Source organism: Dermacentor albipictus, chromosome 3, assembly GCF_038994185.2.
Source record: "Dermacentor albipictus isolate Rhodes 1998 colony chromosome 3, USDA_Dalb.pri_finalv2, whole genome shotgun sequence".
NCBI lineage: Eukaryota > Metazoa > Arthropoda > Arachnida > Ixodida > Ixodidae > Dermacentor > Dermacentor albipictus.
Genome location: NC_091823.1, coordinates 166500003 through 166514371, shown reverse-complemented (window position 1 = coordinate 166514371; position 14369 = coordinate 166500003). Strand labels below are relative to the sequence as shown.

The 14369-nt window shown below is 45.7% G+C and overlaps 1 protein-coding gene across 1 annotated transcript in view; it reads left to right on the top strand.

Moving 5' to 3' along the window:
* The window catches only part of T3dh (Type III alcohol dehydrogenase), a 75317-nt gene extending 61269 nt beyond the window's left edge, over positions 1 to 14048 (top strand). Inside the window, exons 11-12 of the mRNA XM_070536259.1 lie at positions 2603 to 2760; positions 9392 to 14048. Of these exons, the coding sequence (XP_070392360.1) occupies positions 2603 to 2760; positions 9392 to 9475 (242 nt within the window). The 3' untranslated portion in view covers positions 9476 to 14048. The remainder of the gene's footprint in view (positions 1 to 2602; positions 2761 to 9391) is intronic.
* Positions 14049 to 14369: the final 321 nt, after the last annotated feature.

Here is a 14369-nt window from a genome sequence, read left to right as displayed (position 1 = left end):
AACGCGGCGTACGGAAACATCGCGTCAAGTGCCTAATGGCGCCGACAGTGCCCGCGCAGACTGCGCTGGGGAATGCCGGCAAGCAGGTGCCAGGAGGCCTAAAATTTGTCGCCTGCCGATGTGCTCCCTACTGACGCGGAAAATGTTCTGCCGAGACCTGTGCACTGGTTGCATTGCGATTCCGGACACCGTCTCATTTGACAGTTTCATAGGTGCTGACACTGCTGTATTGACACGCGCAGAACTCCATGACGGCAAGATCATTCGTCAGGTTTCTGCTGCACCGCCGGACGATGACTCTGAGTCAGAAGATGACGCACCATGTGCTGCACTGCCGTCGCATGCGGAGCATGTGCAAGCAGTGACTGTGCTTTCAGCTGCCTATAGTGACCGTACGACCCTCTCCGAGATTCCGGCTTATCTGATAGCGCGTAAACGGAACAGCGTGCAACGGCGCATTCACGATTTCTTCAAGCCTACTGCCAAGCTCGAATAAGTGCGTGGAAATAAAGAATTTCGTTTTTTTTTTTTCTTTTCTTAATCTGCTTTTTCGGACACCTGTTTATTCGGACATTTCCGCAGACCCCGTGAGGTCCAAATAAACGGTCGGCGACTGTAATCGTGCCTTTCTGAGCACACCATCCTATGTCGTTTTGAAGCTCTGATATTACGCATTGCAGTGAGCTGCTACAAAATGGGCCTCATTTACTTTTATGTAAATTTGCTAAACACTTGTTATCCCCACAAGGTCTGAGTTGCACTGACATTATCTTATTATTACCTTCAACAAAGTTAGAACCAGTCACATGATGACCATACCACAAACTTGTTGGAGGCAAAGTGCATTAGTGTTCTACGCATCATTTTTCCACAAACACCCCCTTGAAGCAATATGGAACACCTATCTATATTTTGTTGCTTACTACACGGACTATTTTTGGAAGCCTGTCGGCAGGATTCATACTGCTTTGGCTCAATTCTGGCTATGGTGTCTGCATTCTGATGGGGGTGGAATTAAAAAAAAACACTCGGTACCATGTTAACGGGTGCACGTTAAAGAACCCCAGGTGGTCAAAGTTAAACTGGAATAACACAATGTTAGAAAAAAAAACGTTATCATATCTTAGTTTTAGCACTAAATACACCAGAATTTTAATTCGTACTGCATTCACCTTGCAACATCATTATACATGCTAATGTTACTTTAGTTATGCACCCTAATGTTAATGTCCTAATTAGTACAATCTTGATTTGAGAGGTCATTGGTTTTCATTACATAAGCTTTATTAACTGCTGTGATTCATTGGTTATCTTTTCTTTCTCATCAGGTATCCTGTTGTTAATAATTGACGACAGCTGCCACTGAAACATACCTTGACTTTGCCTGCACAGTCGCGGTGAAAGACAGTGGACGGAACCATCGATAACATTCCAGAAACTTCCGATACATGCAGGCGCGTCCTGCGCTGTGCGATAACATTTGTTAGGCGGTGAAACTTGTCGCCCGATAAAGACAAACAAGTACACATGTCAATGCCCTCCTCTTAAAAAGCATCGACCCAATGCTGCACACAAACGAAAGTGATAAAGAAGCACTCGTAGCAAAGAAAACAACAAAATAAGGAAAGTTCGTCAGCGTCCGTAAAAGGGTTTAAGACGCACCACGTGGACCACTTCAGATCGTGTGCGGCGCCGCTGTGAATGCGAAATGCCGTCTGGCACGACCTCATAGTCCAGTGCACCAATACGTCGGATGACTTTGTAGGGTCCGAAATAGCGTCGCAATAGTTTCTCACTCAGTCCTCGTCGGCGTATCGAGGTCCATACCTAAACACGGTCGCCGGGCTGGTACTCAACAAAGCGTCATTGGAGGTTGTAGTGTCGGCTGTCGGTACGCTGCTGGTTCTTGATCTGTAGACGGGCGAGCTGTCGGGCTTCTTCGGCGCGCTGGAGATAGGTAGCGACGTCAAGATTCTCTTCGTCAGTGACATGCGGCAGCATGGCATCGAGCGTCATCATCGCGTTCCTGCCGTAAACCAACTTGAATGGTGTGATCTGTGTTGTTTCTTGCACCGCCGTGTTGTAAGCGAAGGTTACATACAGCAGGACTGCGTCCCACGTCTTGTGCTCAACATTCACGTACATTGCTAGCATGTCGGCGAGGGTCTTGTTCAGGCGCTCCGTGAGACCATTCGTTTGCGGATGGTAAGCAGTTGTCCTCCTGTGGCTTGTCTGGCTGTATTGCAGAATGGCTTGTGTGAGGTCTGCTGTAAAGGCCGTTCCTCTGTCGGTGATGAGGACTTCTTGGGCACCATGTTGCAGCAGGATGTTCTCGACGAAAAATTTGCAGGCGCGTCCTACGCTGTGCGATAACATTTGTTAGGCGGTAAAACGTGTCACCCGATAAAGACAAACAAATACACATGTCAGTATAAACATAAGCTTTGCATGATGTCATGCATTGTGTAGATCACATTTAGTTGTAAGTATAGCATTTGATGCACCCCTTCACTAAAGTTTTCTATCATATAGATAATCTGCCGACGTGTGCGTTGGATCTGCGTATCATATTTACCCCTGCAATACTTCCTGTCCACTGCAGGGGGTGATGTGACCAATCTGAAGGAAGCGGACGCCGGCCGGGCCTTGGCCGACGTGCTACGCAAGTACATGCAGGACATGAAGGTGGACAATGGACTCGCTGCCCTGGGCTACGGCAATGACGACATCCCCGCCCTCGTGAGAGGCACCCTGCCTCAGGTCAGTGCACGCTTGCTGTTCCTTTCAGAGTGGGCACCTGCTCGAGTATGGCTTCGTGGCCACGGCATTGATCTGCCGAGCACCAAGACCGTGCATTTCAATTCCTAATTTCGGGTAGAATGTGAGGGCACTGATGTTGCCGACATTTTGCTAAACTCTAAGCTACCTGGGTAGGGGAAAATTTTTTTTAAAGTTTATTTTTGGTTTTCCAATTTTTTTCGAATGCTCAGGCCTTTTTTAACAATATTCAGTGCCCCACATATTTTTCCACATTTTCATTTATCCAAAAGAACCAGCTTATCGAAACCAAGCGATAAGCAGCCATGCCGCCTTTCTTTAGACCTTGCACAAACTCGCAATTGCTCATATTTCTTCTGCACTTAAATTTTGTTCGAAACCAAAACTGCAAATTTCTCTCAGCTTAGCAGGTGTTTAAAAAGCAGTCTGGCAACCTAAAGGCACATGGCGTACTTTCTTGCACGCAGGTGGCTGGAACACACCGAAAAATGTGTTCCTTGGAATGTAGATGCTCAAAACTGCCACCTTTGATGCTGCGCTCATGTTCAATGCAGGCTGCATGGCCCAAGTTAACATCCTGAGGGCATTTAACATCTTTCCAGTGCGCAACACTGTGATGTGCTAGGTGCAATGGAGATGACAATTGGCAACCGTATTTTGCCAAGAGAGAGGCAAAATACATGACAAAACAAACAAAGAAACGAAAAGCTGACTCTGGCGATGACTGTATGGCTGGTGGCTATTAGGCAAATGGTTCAGTGCATATTTTTTTTTTTTTAATAAAGTTGGCATGTTTTTTGTTTATGACCCTCAATATCTAAAAATGAATTTTTTTGTTACATTTGCCCCATTATAGAAACTTGAAATCACAGAAGGCTGATCTTAAGCTATAATAAAGGAGACAGAAATGCACAGCTGCTGAACTAGAATGGTACACATATACTCAATAATTAATTTTTCTTGGAACAGTTTCCTTTATATTCTTCTTGAACTGTTTTCTTCGGAAAAAAGAATAAAAAACATGCTATGTTGGTTAAAAAGAATCATTAAACTTTCAGTCTTTGAAACATAATCTTAGTTCTAGTTCCAATGCATGACATAATCGCGAATAAAATGAAACAAACCTGCATGCGCCACACGCAGTAGTCACTGAGAAAATGGGTCTTACATAAGGCTCAAAATTCGTGGGAGATATAGGGCCCACCCTGTACCTTTAAGCGATCACGGCTGGGATGACGTAACAGTTCTGTTCCATTCATTTTCGTTCTTCGCCAGTGGTCGGAGCAGGGCTCTTCCTAGGTTATCAGCAGAATTGGCCAATTGTGAATGGTGGATGATAAGAAAGGAATAGAATCGAGCAAGAGGAATCCACTGGTGCAGAATTTCATACCAAATCAACGTAGATCTATTTGCAGGTGTAGCACAACACTTGGAAAGCCAACAAACCGCCTCGCCAACAAAAGTGAATGTACGGGATGAGGGTTGTTCACGGTTGACACCATTGTGCAACACCATACCGAACCACCAAATGCCATCCATAGATGCACATCAATCTCTTCTCGTAGCTTCGAGCAATCTGTCACAAAACTAGCATTGGATTTAGATGGCATGCTTGGAAAATGTCATGTGCCATATTTACTCGTTGTAAGTCGACTCGAATGTAATTCGACCCCCCATATCGCGTATGACAGGGGAAAAAAAGAGCATACCTGAGGGTACATTCCATAACGAAAATTTATTAGTAACTGGCATGGTCACTGGACTACTCGTGTTCACTTGTGCTATCGTCCTCACCAGTGCTACCATTGTCATCACTGCTACGGTCCAACAGTTACGTCGTCATCCAGCAAAATTTCACATTTGGCAAACAGCCACACCATGACGTCTTGTGGAACAGCTGCCCCCGCTGAATGCACCCAACCACACGCACCCGTCAGGGGAGGCTCTTTTGGCTGGTTCAGTTGGCGTAAGTTCAGTTCTTCTGCCACCAGCCACTCATTGTACTGACGGCGGAGCAAGTCCTTCAAAGGCGAAGATTCAGACTCGTTTCACGACCATGTCGCACTTCACTGGCAGGAACCGATCACGCATTTCAGCGACGTACGCCGCAAGCTTGGCGTACAGCTCCGGAAAGTGTCCCGACTTCGGCCCATGGGAAATTCTTCGCTTCTCGTCACAGGTGAAAAATTTTGCTTCGCTGCAGTCGCCACTCTCACACCACTCGTTCAGAAACATCGAACTTGTGGTCCGCTGTGCAGTGATTCGTTTCTTCAGCGTAAAGGATGGCAGCCCTCTTGGATGCTGCTGTGAACAAGCGCCGAATGTTTACTGAGCCCGGAGAACTCGTGACAACTGTGGAAGTTTACTGGGCCTGGAGAACTGAGGAAGCACGGAAGTAGCATGTAGCCGGCAGTCAAATCGCTTTCCCGCGCAGTACTGTTGAGGTTTCCTCCTCTGAGAGACAGTTACGGCACTACACTTGTCTCTTCCATTTCACCTTCAAAGTCGCTACACACAGTCAAATTGAACGTGTCAAACTAAGAGCTACAGGGAAAGAGAAACACGCGAGTGGTGTCTCCTCTTCCATGAACTATCAATACTCCCCGCAAGCGCTGCCGTTCTAAGGGTACCACTGCGACTTGAGCAGCGGCACTTCCATCCACTATTGACACCCTCCCATGAGTGTTCTGTGCACTGTAAAACTCTCAAAAATGTTGAAAAACCCTTCCATAAAGCGAACAAATGCACAGGATAGCGAAAAGCTACAGGTAGGGCCACAGAGCAAACATAAAATTGTAACTACATCGCAGCTCCTCTGATATCTCGTTGGTCTCACTTTATTGGCGGTGCCATGTTTTGGTTTCGATTGTAAGTCGACCCCCCACTTCAGATTTTCAAGTTTAGAAAAATAGGTCGACCTGCAATCGTGTAAATACGGTAATTAGTGCACTGTGACCCCCCTGCAGATACATTTACACGCACGCCAGGTGGACGTGAGCAGAAGTTAGGAGGAGGGGTTGTCGTGTCGCACAAACTTCCCATGGGCCTCCCGATTGAGAACTTGCGACAGGCAGCAAACAAGGCCAAACAAGAAGTGAAAAGGTACCCACTCTTTACCGTCGGTGCCCACTACAGTCGACCTGTGCATTGCCGATAAACACGCAGAGCTTTACCGAATCATGTGATGGCACAGTCCCAACTTTTGTCTGTTGCGCAGATTGGGCTCAACGACCTGACGACAACTCACAGAAACCGCTTGCCATAAAGATTGAAGAAACCCTTTTGTTTTCTGGAAGCAAATTGAAAAACAAAACTTGCTAAGCAGTAGAGGATTGCAATTAAGCACAGTATAGTCCACTATTAAACTGAAAACCTCATTGGTATTCAGTACAACATAGCTTTTCTATTTCTTCAGGTTCAGAGGGGGAAAAAGCACTATATTTTATTCAACAGACAATCTATCAGTAAAAATATTTTCCAGACCTTCATTTACAAATTGAGTTGTTATCAGTGCTGGCTTACTAATCTCATATTTCCTTTAATTAATAAGAGTAGACCATACAAGCCATGTTTGTTCTTAAGTACCCAAGTTGCTGATAGCTAGTAACATTCTTGTTACGTAGTGTGAGTAGCCCCCTGAGTCTGTGCAGCGCCGTGTTTTTCTGCACAAAATTTGTAAGCACAAAGCTTTATGCTAAATTCTTTGGTAGTGACTACAGTGACGGGGCCCGGCACTTTAACATCTGCACTACAGTGACGGGGCCCGGTACTTTAACATCCACACTACGGTGACAGGGCCCGTCGCTTTAACAACAACACTACACCGACGGGGCCCTCACTATAAAGATGTCGGTATTGGGGGCGAGGACTACTTACGGAGTCGCCACCTGTCGGAAGCGCCTGATATGCGTCGGCGTTGAATAAAGGTTAAATAAACATACTACGCGGCAGCCCTCCTGAACAATTTTGCAAGTACTCTCGAAATGGCAGTATTTTACCTTTAAAATAATCATGTTGGACAAACAGAAAGCACAGAATGGTTTACAAACGCTATCTCTTTGCCTACTACGTACAGTAAGCTGGGACACTGCGAGCGGTCGCCGCAATCGATTCCATCGAACCGGTTTGCGTGAAACGTAAGCAATCACTGAGAAAACAATGTGAAATATGTTCTTATAGTGGGATGGCTGTCTGTGTAAATAAATGTAGCATAACAGAATGAAGCTGCAATGCAGCGATCGCACGGGTTCGTGGTGACCGACTTCGCGTCTGCATGCATGTCCTCGCGCAATGTTTCGCTTTCGCTCCGAGCACGTTTTCGCACTGTGCCGTGAGCTTTATGCCGCAGCATATGAGCATTTGACAGTACGCAAGCTACCATTGTTGCATGGACACTATCGGAGCTGTTCAAAAATAATTTCGTTATAGCTAGGGTCTTCGATGCCTACAGCGACTTGTGATGTTCCGTCGCGATTATTCAGTCTTAATTTCCTTTTTCTTTTCTTCTAAAGTCTTGGAAGCTTCAATATCATTATTTCTCAAATTTCATCGAACTGCATGTTTATCGGTCTTCTAAGCGAGCAATTACCCGCTGCTTCTTTTTCTTAATTCAGTAGAATATTCATTGTCTGGTGCTACACAAGCAGGAACATGGGAGGTGCCTTTTTAAATGTGTTTTTACCGTTCCCCTTCCATTAGAGTGAACTTTCTTTCTTTATTATAATCATCATACGTGTTACAGTGCATACGCAAAAGATTGTACAATCGTGGACAAGTACCCATTGTGGTCGTTTGATCCGTATGTGTGCAATCAATATATTCAATTACTGCACGGAAGTTGCTGACAGTTGCTACACGGAAGTTGCTGACACCACGTGAAATTCACGTGGTGTTGTGGACAGTACTGGAATAAAATACTGCGGTCCGTGAAGTGCTTGGCATCCCCATAGGCGCCAGCACCGAGAAGCTCATGCAGCTGGGGGTCCACAACACTTTCAATGAGGTTGGGTCACAGAAGTTAGTCCAGGTTGTCAGGCTCGCTTCCTCGCCTGCGGGGAGGCGGATCCTGGAGGCGCTCGACTTTAACAGTCAGGGAAAGGTGGTGCGTGCTCGACGCGTGGTCGCAGGAGGCCGTCACGGTCTCGCCGTTCCTGCGCAACGTGCACCCGCAACGCAATGTAGGCACACGCAGGGCCCGAGCGGCCGCACTTCTCGGATCCGTCGCCGACGATCCACGATCGGTCGCGTTCGTCGACGTCGCCCAATACGGTTCGTCCGATCGATTTGCGGTGGCCGTGGTGGATCGCAGGGGCAACCTAACGCTGCGTCCGTGCGGGGCAGGTGTCCGGATTGCGGAGATCCATTCTGCACTTTAGAACACATGCTCTGGCGGTGTCCTTCGTTACGGGACCACGGTCATCTCGCCACGGAAGAAGAGTGGGAGGAGGCACTCAGGCACGGCCAGCCCGTCCCAACGTCAGAATGGCTCGCGGCGGCCCCCTCCCTCTTAAGGGGGTTTCGGAGTCGCTCCTCAGGACTTTAATAAAGTTCACTGCCTGCCGTGAAGTGCTCGAAGTTGTTTGCATAGAATGTTTCAAAGAAGTGCGGCCATTGACGTCACTACAGTGTTGACGTAAAGTGCCGGTCCCGTCTGTGGTTAAGGAGACCGGCCCCGTCACTGCAGGGCTGAGGTTAAAGCGCCGGGCCCCGTCACTGTAGTGTATATGTTAAAATGCCGGGCCCCTTCACTGTAGTACAGATGTTTAAGTGCCGGGCGCCGTCACTGTAGTGCATATGTTAAAGTACCGGGCCCCATCACTGTAGTACAGATGTTAAAGTGCCGGACCCCGTCACTGTAGTCACTACCAAATTCTTTTCTATTCAATATTCAATTCGATATTTGGCTATCTTTTTTCTTGGTCCAATTCTATATTTGACTCTAAATCTACTATTTAGTACTTGCACACCCATACCGATAGGGGCGGAATGTAAAGACACTTGTGTGCTTAGATTTATGGACACTTTGCGATTTATGTGAACCTCAGGTGGATGAAAATTATCCTAAGCCCTCCGCCAGGGCCTCTCTAGTTCATAGTAGTCCATCGTTGATTAAGAACAATAAAGAACATAATTCTTTATTTGCATTTCATAAGTTACGAGTGTAACACATGTTATACGGTATAGGCACGTAGGTGCAGCAGAGAGCAAAGATGCAGTGCCTAGTGTGGTGCTACATGCATCATCTATGTAGTGACTAGTACTAGACTTGCATTATTTGTTTGTTAACTAGAGAACAAAGACGTGAGAATGCAATGTTCATTTCAGTGACTACCAGTAGCAACAAACACTTAAAAAATGCCTTTTCCTTGGGTTGCCCGCAATTAAAAAGTTGGAAGAAAGAAAATACTGCTGTACCGTGATACATTGCCTAGGGGAGGACCATTCAGCAAGTAACTGAAAAGTAAAGGGTAGAGTGCTCAGTAAGTGACTAATAAAAACCAGTTCTGGTCATTTGACCAACGCTGATTTTCACCTGAGCTGCTCTTCGCCTGACTTGCACTTGTTGCATGCGTTTCGTGTGCCCTGCCGAATAGATCCCTTTCACTTTTTGCAGGAACGAGTGACTCGCCTGTCGCCACGCACCCACACCGAAGATGATCTTACGCAGCTCTTCGAGGACTCCATGACTGTGTACTGAATGCAGAATAGTTCAGGGAGCGAGGATTGGCCTAGAAGATTGACCAAGACACTTGTAATTGAGCTGCCGTATTTCAGCAATACAGAGCTCACTAGGTGGGACCGAACACCCGTAAACTTCATCGCCTCTTGGGCACCGGCACTCATTAGCAGCGCATACTGGCAGAGCACACTGGCTGCCCGAACCACCCAAGCAACGGCTAAGCTACTACACGTGTACAAGGTTGCCATTGAAGACCCTTTCATCAGAAACAAAGGAACAGACAGGTTTGCTCTCGTTATTCGGCACCTTCAACTTCACCAGCGCATGTAGCGCTGTTCCAGATTAGACCCGTTTTTCATGGCGGTCGATGAGTTATACAGTAGAACCTCGTTCATACGTTTTCAAAAAAACCGCGAGAAAACATGTACTAACCAGGAAAATGTACGACCTGAAGTAACTAAAAAAATTTGACAGACTCATTTATTGTTGACATCTACGTAACGCAAAGCATCGCGCGGATCATTGCAGCACAAGACACCGACGCATGTCGAGCTGGTAGTGCTCCGATGGCCAGAGGCGTGTTTTGTTGTTTTCCTATTGCGTGGTGTTTTAAGAGGGCGACCGGAAACCGAACCGAAATCGAGCTGGTAGGCGACGCCGGATGCTGCCGAAGCAAAATGTGATGCGAACATAGCGCCACCTGTAGCAGAAAAGGGCAGTGTGTTTGGATTGTCGCCTGCTAAAAGAGTGCAGTATGCTACCAATGGCACTGTGCACCACGCGCTGTAATACGGATAGGTGAAGACGCTTATCGCAATAGGTTTGGCGGCGATAGCTGTGAATGCGGCGTGCGACGATTAGGCAGAAATTTGCTGGTACCGGAATAAGCAACTGCATGCACCGTCATATTCACGTGGGATGGGTGGCTATATACTGTTTGTTCTCAGTCGTGCCTTTTCTTGTTCACATGAAATCTAGCGGCCGGAAAATGTATACGATTGCAGTCTGCAGCAGGGAACGGTGGCGCGTTTCGATTATTGCTTATTAAAAGCATGCGCTACGCTTCTCCCGGCACCACACACTGTGGATAGGCGAAGATGCTTATTGCAGTAGGGTTGGCGGTGATAGGTGTGAATGCTGTGTGCGTCGACCCCGGAGATTTGCTGGTACCGAAATGAGAAACTGAGTGCATGTCGGCGTTTTCACATGAGACAAGCGGGTGAGTATTGCGGTGAAGCTGCCTAAGCAGCCAGCTATATACTGTTCGCAATCACGCATTTTCTTGTTCACATGGGATCTAGCGGCCAGGAAACATATCACACCATCCCACTTAGGCGACATACTGAACGTTGGTGGCAAAAAATGTTTTCCAGGAACGTATGAACCGGTAAAAAATGTGCGCAACTCTATTGCATCATTTTTGATGTCCATGATTCCAAACGTAGACGCCGTGAAATAATACATAACAGGAACGTATCAACGAGGTTCCACTGTACATGAAACCAGACAACATGCACAAATGTTCGCCTTATCCATGGTTATGTCTGTGGTTGCATGCCTTCAATATGCCTCACAGTGACTGTGCTCATGGCAAACTTTAAGTGTACCTGGCCCTGTAGCATACTTGGAGTGTGTGTGCAAAATGCATATACCAGCCAACCTCTGAACCTTCAAGTTTATAAAAAGCCTCCTCACACAATGCTGAGAGGGGGGACTAGCATGGATTTTTTTTCTTTTGTCCAGAGCATGCATCTTTTGTTCAACAAATATGTTCCTTATCACATTATGTACTTTTACACACAGCACATGAACAGCACCAAAGCCAGATCAGCAGAGACTGGCAAGCAATATATTGGTTTTAGATCACCCTAGCATTTTCAGGGAATTTGTCATAGTCAATTTTGCCTGTTATAGGAATGTGTCTGGATAAACTTGCTTGAAGCAACTACTACCCCCTCTGCTGTCTTTTCTCCAGCAGAAGACCTCTGACCAACAAGCGAAATTTTTTTGCATACACAATTTTTTTTTTTTTTTAGACTTGACACAACATTCCTAAGATCGTAGAACTAGCCCAAGGTCATAGACTTATGAAAACATTCCGAAGAGTTGGTGTGTATGAAAACGGTCCTCAGAGCTTGTGCCAGGGACTGCATTCTGGAAGGATCATCTCGGGGGCATCTGTCTTTCCGCACGGTTTCGTAGATTAACTTCACAACAAATTTCATTACACCACCATTGCAGCAGAGGGTGCTGGTAGTGGTAGTTCTTAGTGTACCGAAGGGCAAGCCCAGTTGATTATGCATAGTATTTACTTTACTTGACAGACTGGTTTCGTCCTTAAAAAGCAATTTTACCCCACGGCTAACTCTGATTTTCCTATTCAAACACATGCAAGACAAAGAACTAAATGCTCTTGTTGAATGACTGCTCAACCAATACAAGTGAGATTTGTCACATTTAGGAGAGAAAGCTTAACTCTGCCAACTATAGGAAGCAAAATTGTGATTTATGACATCTTAGCAACTACAAATACAGGGTAATCTCGGTGATACGATCATGCAGGTATGAATTCCGGGTTGATATGAGTTTTGCAAAATTGCCGGCCCAAGTTCATTAGCTTACAACATGTTAAATTTCTAATGTTGTGGACCACTCTTCACACTGCACCGGATCATATGAACAGTCGAGCTGCCATGTGATCCTCTGTGGAGACGGTGAGAAGGCACCGGTAACGCCTGATACTAGCCATTGTCCATTGTCAAGCTGGCAGAGTGGCCAGGCGGATACATCGGTCGAATTTCTGTTGCCAGGGCAATCTACGTCACTCTGCCATGACTCCACCACCACCCACCCCCTAGAACAAAAATATGTTTTGCTTTGTGCAGTATCATGCAACTTGTCAGCCATTTTCAAACACCTTGTAACTTTATCAGGAGCCAGCAATCATAAGCAACCCAATCATGCCAGGTCAACAATATCGGCTTGAGTGCCCAGTGACAACTTGAAGATTTACTACGTTTGTACCCGTCAGATTGCACAATGCGAAGAAGGTTTGCTGCCACAAAGAAACGATACTCTTGCGCAAGTCATGTCCTTATCACCATCAGGAAGTAGCTAGGATTCAGCTATCAGCAGTAGCTGGGATGCAGAAGAAAACTCGAGATAACCAGGCGGATGTTGAAATGTCAGTCTCGAAACACATCAAAGTGTGCAGCTCGCTGCTGCCAAAATTTATATGAAACAAGCATGCCAGTGATGCAAATTCACATCAACCAATAGGAGCACCCCCTGCGCACCATGTGACTGCAGTAACAAATTGCGACGCCAGCTTTCCCTTTTCACACTTGCTTTTATTGCTTTTATTTCTGCATGAAGAAATACAGCACTGCAGCTACCTAAATCTCCATTGTTTCATGTTTGCAGCAATACCAATATGGTGGTGCTGCATCAATGGAAAGCCATGCGCACGATCAGCGGTGTGATAGCATCCCCCAAAGCCTGATTTCGGAGACAACGCACTAAAAAAGCGCAATTTTCTCAAATTTGGCTGTATATTTCTTGAAAATACTTTACCGTGAGATAAGGGATTGCTTAAGAAGAAACTTTTTTGAGCAAGTCAGTCATTTCATTGCTGCGTAATTTCAAAATTTGTTTACTTTAGTGGGCGATAAAAAATCTTGCCCTGTCCCGAGAGATTCATATCGCCGAGTTATCGAAAAGAGGCAGGCTTTACAAAATGTGAACCAGAAAGTAATTGCCACATAGCACTCGACGAAAAATGGGTATCGCAGTTCTGTAAGCTTCTTGTTAGAGAATCTGAAGCATTTTATCTGAATCTGAAACAAGTATTTTATGCAAGTTTACAGTTTACAAGAAATTGTTACAGGGTTTTCAAGCGTTGTGCAAAAGTCACACTCACAAATTAGTGCTTTACTTCAGAGCAGCATTGAATAGAGCAGTTTTGTCCGCTTTAAATTTCTCAGTAGACACATTTTACAGAATTCAGATGTCATTTCTTACTTTGGAGTTAGATTTTCGTGCTTGACAGTGTTTTTTTTTTTTTCTTCCAAATTTTACAGCAAGAATGGTTGGCCTCAATATTAACCGTGGCATACATCACTGCCTGCAAAAAAAAAAGGCAAGCAATAAAAGTACATAGAGTACAGAGGTGCAGTTGTCTATCACATACCACTGTCATGCAGTAGATGTTTAGTCTAATGTATAAATGACCAGGTGTGGGGCCACATGCACTTGATACGGGGGTCAGTTGGCAGCCACCTAGTAGTGTGCACTGCTCTCAGTGCAAGTGTACCCTTTTGTTTGAAAACTGTGCAACTGTGACAAAGTATAAGGACCAAAGGGCTGGAGAGATCTGTCAGGCTTTCCTTATATGTGTGATGGGGAGCCTGTGAGTTAGCTCCCCAAACAGAGGATTATTGGATAGTGAGACTGCTTATCTGTCTTTGTAAAACAAGTGTCGTGCTAGCCTTGCCATGTGCCCTTTTCAGATTTACCTATCTGTTCTCCGCCTTTCGCCCCTCACTTTATATTTCTGTGCTGTGCGAGCAATAAAGTTGGATCGTTGTTAGTAGTGTTCTGTCTTGACACCTCCTTTCCTTTCTTATGAATTGTGCACCAAATAAGTTTTTTTTTTTTTCTTCGTGTTGAAGTGTTGACATCCTTTCAAAGCATACCCACGAGGAACACTGCAAGAAGAGCACTTTAAAGAAAGAACATGAGCGTATCTATCACCAAGGCCAACCTTCGTGTCTTTTTCCTTAACATATTTCTCAAAGCTCAAACTCACGACGGATTTTGAGGTGAAAGCTCTCCATATTATATAGTACCTTGTCAATGAATGAAAGCATTCTGGTGCCTAAATGTCGTGGACCAACTTGTACATGGAGATCAG